Genomic DNA, 11,240 nt, shown 5'->3' with positions numbered 1-11,240 from the left:
CAGCTGAGCAGGGAGCCAAGCACCAGCTCCCTACCATCTTAGCCCAATAGCCCCTTCTTTGCCATTTGTCTCCCCTTAAACACAGCTAGAGCATCACCTGTTGCCTCCCCTGAGACATATTTACGACACTTCTTTTCGCTCTTAATCATTCTTTGTAGTTTAGCTTCTACCAACTTACCTTTCAGAGTGCCAAGACGGGGTTTCCTTCACACCCTTATCTTCTTAAGGACAAGTTGCAAACCAGAAGTCAAGATTTCAAAGGTGCTGGAGCAAGCAGGACACTTAAGCTGAGGCAGGAGTGAGGGTTGGTCCACAGCCCCAACAAACCTGAGAGGCAGGCACTCACCATCTTCCTGCCCGAATTTGCATTTTGCAGCCAAATAAGCACTGATTTGACAACAGTCCATTAGGCTGTAGCCCCAAGTGAGGAAGATTCTGAAGGGAGAAGACACAACAGGTATATATATTCAGAGGTGAAAGAGCCTTGCTTGTGACAAGGCTGTGACCACAGGAAAACTAAATTGCATATTATGATGAGAAATTATGTAATTCTTAAAGGCAAGACTAAGTGTAACACTTCAACCTATCCTGCCTACTCACCATTCTTGTTTAAACACCAGGTGTGTAGCTTGCTAAATCTTTACTTAAGCTTGATTTTAAAAAGCCCTGTCAGGCTGCAGTTCTCAAACTCTCCTATCTTGGGTCGACTGATACTTTACAGCACAAGCAGCCTACAAGAGGAAAGTTTAAACCATCCCCTCCCAGTGGCTGCACAGTGTGCAGCACTGTAACTGTGATGTGCATTTGGATTAACAACAACTCTCATCAGTGAGTTATCCCTACAGTCAGGCAGAGAGCCGTGCAGTGAGCATCCTGGCTCTCACGGGGGTCACGGCAGATGGCAAGGGAAGACCGTACGGGCAAGGCAGGCCTGGAGAACAGCCATTATAAAAGGCACCACCATCTCTGAGAGAAGTCAAAGGTGCAACAACCTGCAATCCTTCATTTCCCCTGAAGCTTCCTTGGCTTTAACACCCACAGCAGAGCAGTTTTGCAGCTGCTTCTCAGCTCTTGCTGTTGGAAGCTGGCAGCTTCCAAATGCTGTTCTGCCTCTGATGGATCTGACAGAAGTCTTCACAGGACACAGTGCATGTCAAGCAGCTGTGTGCCATTTTGACAGACACCACAACGTAACTAAATGACTTAGATGTGTTAGAAAACAGTAAAGATTTCAGGTCAGCAACCTGACTTCCAAGCTTCCACAGGAGAGGTGGATGAGTTGGAAGAGTAGATGTTTCTTGGCCTGTAACTTCAGCTCTGTGTCCCCCACTCTGTTACACACAGCTGTATCTCAGGGAACGCAGTACACAAACACCAACAGGCGCTCAGCTAGCATCATTTGTTTAATAAAGTCTTTTCTGGTTTTAAAAAAGTTTACAGGACACGTGTGTTCCACATGATAAAACTACTAGCGGCTGATCTTTCCTTGTAATAACTTAATCCATGCAGAAAGACCCGACTGCCCACCTTGGAGTTATGCAGCAGCTCACAACTGACCCAAATATACACAGATCTACACGCTGACAGGGATACAGGTAGCACATGACACGGTAGGATGAGAATCAATATACAAGCCTTGGAGAATTTTCAGAATTCAAGTGCAAGTTTAAGGAAAACCCCTGATTTATTTTTTTAAATGGAGCTTATGTACTGATAGTGAATGTTCTGCTACAATCTGCCTACAGTCACCCTTTATTCAGCAGTCATGTGAAAACACATACACAAAAATGTTAAAGTCCTTTTCACTACTGATACTACACATTAACAACTAACTCTGATAGCACTGCTTTGGTTGTTTCAATACAGAATGATAGGTTTCTAATGTCTTAGTTCTGTTTTCCCATTTTCCATCCTTTTCCAAAGTCGTTGAAGAGTGTTGCTGAGGCGAATATTGTGTTTTTCTTCAAGAATCCACTGTAGCTTTTGTATAAGAAACTGTGGAAGGCAAACAAACAGGAACATTACTATAGCTAGAGTAGCAATACAGTAGGATTCCCTCAAATCCCAAAGAGAAAAGTATCTTTACTTATTGTCACAGCATGAAAATTAATGCTAAGTTATTTGTTTATCACATTTTAGAAACGGTCAGCTCCTTAGAAATTCAAATGTTATTGGAAAGATTGGACTGACCAAAACACTCTAGAAGGTCTACAAACTTGTGCTCTCTAAAATGTTCTTATTTCAACACACAACCCAGAAACAGTGGGGAGAAAACTTGTATCCCTGTAGGACAGCAGCAAGGCCAACAGTTGCTGAGAAATAATAGTACATCATCACTTTATTTTCTAAGAGCACATTTTTCTTCCCAATGTGCCTGCTCATCTCCTGGATCAAAAGAAGAAGATCTAACAAACACAGAGAGCTGAACTCATGTGATCCCAGCTGTTGCACCATATGACAATCCACTTCTGACTGCAACTCAATTAAAAATAGAGCCATTTCACACCAATCTTGAAGCTGCTCTTCACGAGGCCAGGACTTGAGAATTTCTTTGATCCCTTTGCAAGGTAAATCTAAAACAAATTTCCAGAAATCTATTCAATGCCTTAAGCAAATTGATTTGTATTAGTACCACTTCTGTAGAACAGAAATAATCCCCCAATGTCTGACCCCCAGGGAAATTAATAGATTAAAAAAAAAAAGAAAAAAAAGAAAGAAAATAAAGTAACTTTGGGAGCAATGTGTGATGGTGAATAGTGTCAGCCAGACTGAACTCTAGGGACAGGAAAATGAGAGAAAGGTTAAACCTCGACTTTGCAAAGCTGTTAGTAATTAAACTGCACAGCTGGCTCAGGGCTACAGTGTGTAGATGAGGTTAATAATATTTTCTTGAGAGCTTAGACATGTTTGAAAAGTCAAAATCAGCAGTGTAGCTTTTCAGGGGCAGGGAAAGGAAGGTAATGAAAGCTGCGTCCTGAAGACTTAAAACTGACAGGAAGAGTATGATAAATATATATCTACATAGGCAGATAATCCACGGCAAAGGAATTGCGTCTATATTCAGTCTAATTCCATTCACTCATGTCCAGGTGTGTCCTGCAGGTCAAGTGCCTGAAGGGAGAGATGATCTCCTGCTGCCAAACTCCAGCAGCAAGTCTGGCTCCCAATGCCTGGCCTCATGTCCTTATTAGATGGTGAAGGTATATGAAATAGCCTGTTACCAAGTCATCCTGGGAAAGAACAAACCCAGGAGGGATGGGTAGGAACCATGACAGGAAGTTGCAGTTCTGGCCTGTCTCCAACTTCTGAGCTGTTTTGCACTTCCACTGCCGGGGACCATGTGTTATTTGGGCACTACAAATGGTGGGGGCTGTTCCAGAGTGACCTGCCTGCTAGGTGAAGAGAGAAATACAACTGTGTATCTCCACTCTGAAGAATACAAAGCAGGATTCTGAGTTATGTCACTGGTGTATTATAAGATCGAACCCTTAAATTTCCTGAGTCAACCTGGAAACAATCATGGCTGGGCCAGACTCACAGACACACCTCCAGCCAATCACACAGCTGGGAAGAGATTTTCACCTGCTCCTACATTTTGGTGTGTGACTGCAGATAGAAGCAGAGGTTACCCACCAGCAAGATTATCAGAATTTCACCTTTCAGCACTTCTAATGCAGCTCTCTACATGTGCTGCTTCAGTAAGATACACAGGTTTAGAGACTGCCAAGCAGGAGGCCACAGCTTTACAGAGGAGAGGAAAAGCCAAACCTGAGGCCTGCTTTGGATGAGCTAAGGCTCTCTTTCCGAAGACACATCTCCTTCTGCTCCACTGCTGGCGCTGGGGTCATCCTTGTTTCGGGGGGCATTTCTTTCTCTACTTGACTCAGAGGGCACCTTAGTTCTGGTCTTCTCTTTTCTTTGTTGCTGTTTTTCAAGTTTTGTCAGCTATTCACAAAGCAAGGAGAAAACACTTCATGCAACAAAACCATTCCAGATGTCTATTTCTAAAAAATCATAAATGCGAGCATTTGTATAAAACTTGCAACTGGGATTCACATCACCAATACATATATCAACAAAACAGGGAAAGAAAAAAAAAGCTGAAGACTAGGATTTTCAGAAATTTAGAGAAGACAGTGAATTATCACCACACACTAACACAATCATCCCAGAGCATAAAAGAGAAGTGCACATATTCAAAGAACTACCCTCAGTTTTCCAGGGTTCCTTCTTTGTCCAACACAATCTGTAAACATGGAAAACAGTAAAACACAAGGACCACAAGAGAGAGCTGGATTCCACCAAACTTCTGTTTTGAGCTTTAAGTGGTGGTTTTGTAGTTTCAAAGATGCTGACAACAGATGTGTCCCAAGGTCAGCCATCCAGCACATAAGAATAAATTTATTTTATTATTTATCCAGAGAAAGATCCATGTGAGCTTTAGTATCACCTAAGGATATACAATAACCATGTGAAATCAAAAACAAAGACAAAACTCTCAGCTAACTCTGCCTTGCCACCTCTCAGTAGAAATGCTTTCAAATACTACTAGGAGTCAAGCTAAGTTGCCCACAGCTGTCACTTCATCTCTTTCTGATTTTTCAGAGAAGCAGGTCGCAGTAAATTTTGGGGATGCTACATACTGACAGCTACTTAAATCACCACACTTTGCACAATTTATCTGTGTGAATTTCTATAATCTACTGATTTTCTTTTTAACTCATTATCTGACAACACACTCATTGACAACATGAATGCTACTCTTCCACCAACAAGACTACGCTGTTATGTGACATTTTTTAAGTCACAATGATAGAATATTTATGTGGAATTCATGTCTTCCTGACATTTAAAAATGTAAGTTACTTAAATGTCAGTCTTCAGAAGTTCCTTTTGTTTAAAACACTAACATTTCCAAGGGGCATTACACAATTATTTACCCCTCATATCAACCAAGTGTGAGTACACTGCTTTACTGTACTGATACAGGCAGTATAACAAATATCTGCTATCTGCTATCAATAACAAAGATCTGTTACAATGCTTTCATTCTCCTTATCCCTTCCACTACCGTGTCTAGTTCCAAAATATGGTACAAAATATTATGTAGTTTATTTCTTTCTGGACTGTAATGGAACAAATGGTCCCACAGATATCAGTTCAGCATCTTATCAGAATATATGCATTAAACACTGAAACTGCTATGCCAATTCCAGCCAGAATTCCACAATTATTCATAATGCTTTCAAAGTTCAAAGGGCTTTTTTTCTGAGTTGTCACCATGTCACCTCCCCAGGCACCCTGTAAAACCCCATGTTGCTCCATTTTTGTCTGGCTACTTCTATTAGCCACAAATTCTTACAAACAAATACAAAGTACATCTCCCTAGTCTCCCCCAAAACATGATACAGACTTACAAAGCATTCTGGGCACAACTAAACTAATCTCAGCAATAATCCCAATAAACTTCATCAAGACAGCACAGAAATTTGCTACACTCTTAGCCCTTGGATAATTACATTTACCTCTGTAATTATGCAAATGGATGCATAATTATGTATGCAAGTCCAAAAAGAATTACCCAAAACTGCTTCCCCAGTTAAGGCCAGAAACTACAATGCTTGTGATTCGTACTAGAACATTAGGGAAAATCCTTTTGTTTTCTGCATCACAGCCAACAGTGAAGAGAAATATCTGATCTCCCCTCATTCTCCAAGACTGTGTAAGAAATGTAGTCACTGTAACTGAACTCAGTACAGAATCATTGCATATTGACCTTCTTCCCTTTTATACCTTTTTGTTTTCACATTTCTTATCCAGTTTCTAATCCCTGGATTTGTTTTGACTTCCAAGCAAAACTTCTTGTACATCTGACTTACCAAAAAAGGCATTTTAAGAGCTCAATTAAATGCCAGCAATTTTTTACTTTTTTACTTTTCCATTCACACATCCAAAATTTAAAAAAAAAAATCACAGATCTTCAGTAAAGGCTCAGCAATCACTAGTGTCTACTGGTGTAAGATTCTTCTGATTTACTTCATACTTTCAAATAATTTGCTTACTACTAAATCAGACCACAACAAAACTAAGCAATTCACAACAAACTAAACTCTAGTTGCTTCCCCTGTTTACTAGGGTTTCACAAACAGCTGTGAGACTCTCTTTCTTATTTGTGTATATATAGATACACACATCTCATATATGTTTTATATATATACATATATATATTTATTGTACAAGGAAGACACATTTATTTTTAAATTTTTTATTAATCCTGTGATTTATTTATATCCCTCTAGCACAAGGAATAAATAATATATATTGAATTAATTATTTTTATTAATTTTATTAATTACATTGCAAAGGAATTATAAATTTCAGATTGCCAATTACAAACACAGACAATCTCTAAGACAAAAAGAGGTATTTCACTGCCACATCCAATAACATAAAAGAGCTATTCATCAGCAATTATTTGTCTAATTTCTTTTGGCTAACATCACATTAAACACTGCAGGATGGTTCAATCATCTCTTCTGGCTAAAGCAAAAAGCAAGAACATAAAACCCACACCATCCCTAAGACTTAGTTCCCATGCTACAAGGAAATCAACAGACTACATAACAACAACAACAAAATGCCACAGGCAGGGAAGAGGAAAGAGAATGACAATTTAAACTGGCTCTTCCTCATCACATCTTGTATGATGGGTAAGTCAATGGTACACATGTAAAACAGCATCAGGAAAGGAAGCCTCAGAGCATCAGAAACACGAGTGCCTCTGACTGTGTGTTAAGGTCCCAGTATGAGCTAGAAAAGATACCCAGTAACAGTTAAAAGTGCTGCCGGTTTTCAAGTAACAGGGTTCTTTGAAACGTGGTGTAGATCAAACTTTTGGTGCATCCAAAGCGCACAAGGCTGGATTCCTTTATCAGTGTCTCTGCCACCGTAAAAGCTCTCCCATGTCCTTTCCTATTCCACAAAGAGTTGTAGTGGCAAAATCAGAGGGTTGATACCACCACAAGTACCACAACTAAACCTCAACCTTAACAAGTCATAAACATGGCACCTGAAAACACAGGGCCATAACTCTCTTGATGGTTAATGGACAGTTCAAAGGGGACATCAAAGCACTCTGTTTCTCTGCCAACTCAGCTTTCTGCAGACTATTTCCCAGGCAAATCAGGCAGCAGCTCAATTCCTCCAAGTGGGAATGTCAGTGCCTGAACCTACAAGTAGTTCTCACTCCAAAAACAGAGCTACTGCTGCTAATTATGCACAGCTTGGCCTGAGAACTTGTGCTAAAACTGTGAGGGTACAGAAAGAAAGATCAGAAACAGAAGAACTACTACTTTACAGTCTCGCTCCTGAGGAAGCTGTAGTGAGCAATGAGGTCAACCCTCAGCCTCCTTTTCTCCAGACAAACGTAGAGTTCTTTGCTACTCCATGCAGGACATTTCTTGCAGCCCTTTCACCAGCTTTGTTGCCTTCCTCTGGATTTATTAAAGTACCTGAACAACCTTATTGAATCGTGGGGCCCAGAACTGCACACAATGCTCAAGGTGAGTCTGCACCAATACTAATTACAGCTAATCACCTCCTTAGACTGGCTGTTTAAATTTGATACACCCCAGGATGGGGTTTGCCCTCTTGGCTGCTCAGGCACACACTGCTGACTCCTACTGAGCCTGCTACTGGCCAGCCCCCCACACCAGATCCTTTTTGGAGAGCTGCTCTCCAGCCACCCCTCTCCCAGTTTATATTTTTGTCCAGCACTGTTCTGTCTCAGCTGCAGAATCCAGCATTTGGCCCAGCTAAATGTCATGCCACTGATGACTGCCCAACGCTCCAAACTATTTAGATCCTTCTGCAAGGCCTCTTGTCCTACAAGAGAGTCAAGAGCACTTCCCAGTCTGGTATCATCAGCAAATCTGCTAACGGTGCATTCAGCTCCTGCATCCAGACTGATAAATATATTGAACAGAAGGGGTACTATAATTAAACCCTGAGGAACACCGCCAGTGACTGATAGTCAGCCAGAGGTAGCCCCACTGACTACAACCCTTTGAGCCCTGCCCTTCAGCCAGTTCTTCACTGTGTATCTGCTTATTTCACAGTTGGAGGACTTGTTGAGAAGAATGCTGTGAGAGACAGTATCAAAAGCCTTACCAAAACCCAGAAAAACTAAATCCACCACCTACCCTTCATCCACTATGCAGGTGACCTTATTGTAGAAGGGTATCAAATCATTTGGACAGGACTTTCCCTTTTGAATCCATGTTGACTGTGCCTGGTGACTGCATTGTTCTTTAAATGCCTTTCAACAGCACCCAGTATGATCTTCTCCATAATTTTTCCAGGTACTGAGGTTAGATGAACAGGTTTGTAGTTTCCTAGTTCTTCCCTCGTGCCCTTCTTATAAACTGCAGTAACAATTTTAACAAGGTTAAGTGAAGTGTTATACAAATAAGATTGGTGTGGCCTTGCTGAGGCACAGTTGGTAATAACAAGCCCTCCCCCTTCTCTTTCAGGCTGGAAAAGTCACTGTTGTGTTTAGAAGATGAGAAAACCTCATTACTGCATTTGGTTTGCAGCATAACTTGTGCTGTTCTTAAGAAGAGCTAACTCTCCTCTCCACTCCAGACTTAAATTTGGGACTTAAATTGCTGTTCCCTTTTTTCTGACAAAGAGGCAAGGCATGTCTCCAGTTCCATCCAGTCACCCACATACACAAACTCCTACATGGCAACAAACTTCACTAAAAGCAGGCAGGGGTGGTTGTCCAGACACATTAAAAACATCATTAATGGGTCATGATTAAACAGCAGCTTTAATGATGATGAGGAATAAATTGTAAAAAGTTTTTTTGCATTACACATGCACAACCTTTACCAGGACATTAGGCAGCTATCAACAGGCCAGGGAACTGAAGAAAACAATGAATTATTTACTTTCCAGAGGCTGCACAGGAAGGACGAGGTCCTTTTGCCTAAGGAAAGCTATACTGCTTCATAACAAGAATGCTACAAATCTGCAGAGGATATACATCATTCTTTCCAGACACACCTTCTGGGTCACTTACCTGTTTAGGGTCAACAGTGGCAGCTGGGGACTCCAGTTCTATTGTTACAGGACCATCGTTCTGGATGTGTACCTGCATGTAGGCACCAAACTTGCCATCTGAAAAGGGAAGAGACAAGAAGTGCTGAGAGCTCTTGGAAGGATAACACATACCAAAATGTTCACCAAACATGCTATCAAAAAAAAATAAAAATACATGAAAGAACAGCCAATTAACAAACTGCAGAAAGCTACTAAGAAAATAACAGTGTACGTGCACCCAGCTATGTAGTCTGACATTCAGGGATGATAAATACACAGCTAAGTATAGAAACATCCACAAAACAAACCAAGTCTACAGATAATCAAGGTGCTCACAGTTCAGGATAGGCGGGATAGTTCTCACAGTCATGAGATGAAATTTTAAAGGATCTAACAGCTAAGCCTAGGGATCCAGTCCAACTAACCAGCTCATGTTTTGAAGAAACTTTATACACAGGCAAAATATAAAAAGCCTGTTCTGAAGCATTTGACATTGAATACTCTACAACAAGGAACACTGATGTGCAGCTCAGTCCCAATCTGCTACAGCCATTTCTATGTTCCTGCTTGCAACATAGACAAGACTATTCTTTGACAGAGTTTGGCAAGAAAAGGTGGAAAAAAAGACACTGCCTACTCCTTCAACCTTGCTGACTTCAGAGGAACACACTTCTGAAATCACAAATGTCTATGTCATTTGTCATCAAAGGCATTTATTAGCGTACCAGTTGAGGCACAGACCAGATTCTTTGTAAGCATTTGAGAAGCTTCTATGACGACAGAGCCATTACATTTTTATATTGTATAGTTTAGAAAAGCCATCCTATTGTATGCTGTCTTCTCCTCACATCTCATTTTTCTTTGTTCAAACTTTGTTGCTTTATTTTTTTTAGTCTAGCTCTCTGCTCCTCAAACTCAACCCACCCCTGGCTGAGCCTATTCTGCTCACTACCACATATTCTCTTCTACTGTCCTGCACACCTGAGCAGCCTTTATAGACTTTCCTGCAGGGACAGCAACAAGAAGAGATGTTCCCGTATCACTACAAATGCATGCAAGAGAAAAAAAGTGTAGTGCAGCAAACTGACAGCAGTTATCCACAGACTGGAGCAGACTCACTTACTGGGAAGGCAGGCCTGGAGTCAGCTCAGCCACCCAACCAAAACCACTTCCAGTACCACCTTGGACAGTGAGCAAGAACATGCTAAAAGCCATAGGCTCAAACTTTAGTGACATCACCACCACTGGGAATATTTACATGAGGTTCTGTACAGCTACACAGCAGCTTTCCACAGCAACAGGTGATGTCCCTGACTGAAGAGAGATCAAACCAAGCTATCCTGATTTTTCAAAGACATGTTACTGGGGACAAAGAGCTCTCAAAGAGTTCCCAGTGTTTCCCTGTCATGTCCTCTAAGTCAGACAGAAGTCTGATATTTGGTTAAAAGAAAAAGGAAAAAGAAAAGGCATGTTCAGGCCTGTCCAACACATATGGGCCATATCACAATCCATCTACTATCCAACTGCTTTTCCAAAAGCTGTATGCCACAAGGCACCCTATGAACTAGAGATACAAGCTTTGGCAAAGCCAAAAATCATAGCACCATACAAAAGTCTGCTGCCAATATTTCAGCAGCCAAGGAAAAGGTTCTGGACTGATCACTGAAGAGTCACAGCAACATAAATGCCAATGGAAGAGGGGCGTAAGAGCATGATTCGAGGCATTTGTTCTATTAAAAGATATGTGATTTACTGCATAATTTTACCACCTGCTGTCCTCAGATGTTTTGCCCCATAGAGGACATGGCTGAAAAGAATGCAGGGGTCCTGCACACTCTGTGCTTTCCTCATGGGATGCTTCTGGATTTCTGTTCTGGCAGCTCTCTTATACAACAAAACCGGGTTCTAGGGGTCCCTTGATTCCCACAGCTCTTTTCTAGAAGTGACCTCACTGTAATACATCTTTTGCTCTGCAGCTTTAGGGTCTGATCTTGCCTGAAATAACATGGTAAAGATAAAACCTAGTTCCAACATTTCTTCTTAAATCAATGCCTAATTCCTCCTTAGGAAGACATACTTCTTCAGCAGAATCTCCCCCAGTGTTGTCTGTCTGCCTCAAACACACGCTCCTGCATTCC

General features: G+C 41.2%; 1 protein-coding gene across 1 annotated transcript in view; it reads right to left on the bottom strand.

Moving 5' to 3' along the window:
* Positions 1-1,385: 1,385 nt before the first annotated feature.
* Positions 1,386-11,240, bottom strand: part of DTD1 (D-tyrosyl-tRNA deacylase 1) — a 19,017-nt gene continuing 9,162 nt past the window's right edge. The window contains exons 4-6 of the mRNA XM_027694967.1: positions 9,083-9,180; positions 3,769-3,945; positions 1,386-1,995 (exon numbers count right to left, since the gene is read on the bottom strand). Of these exons, the coding sequence (XP_027550768.1) occupies positions 3,790-3,945; positions 9,083-9,180 (254 nt within the window). The 3' untranslated portion in view covers positions 1,386-1,995; positions 3,769-3,789. The remainder of the gene's footprint in view (positions 1,996-3,768; positions 3,946-9,082; positions 9,181-11,240) is intronic.

This window comes from Neopelma chrysocephalum, unplaced genomic scaffold (genome assembly GCF_003984885.1).
Source record: "Neopelma chrysocephalum unplaced genomic scaffold, ASM398488v2 Primary Assembly neopelma1_99, whole genome shotgun sequence".
Taxonomy (NCBI): Eukaryota; Metazoa; Chordata; class Aves; order Passeriformes; family Pipridae; genus Neopelma; species Neopelma chrysocephalum.
The sequence above is the reverse complement of the archived record's forward strand: the minus strand, read 5'-3'. Positions and strand labels throughout refer to the sequence as shown.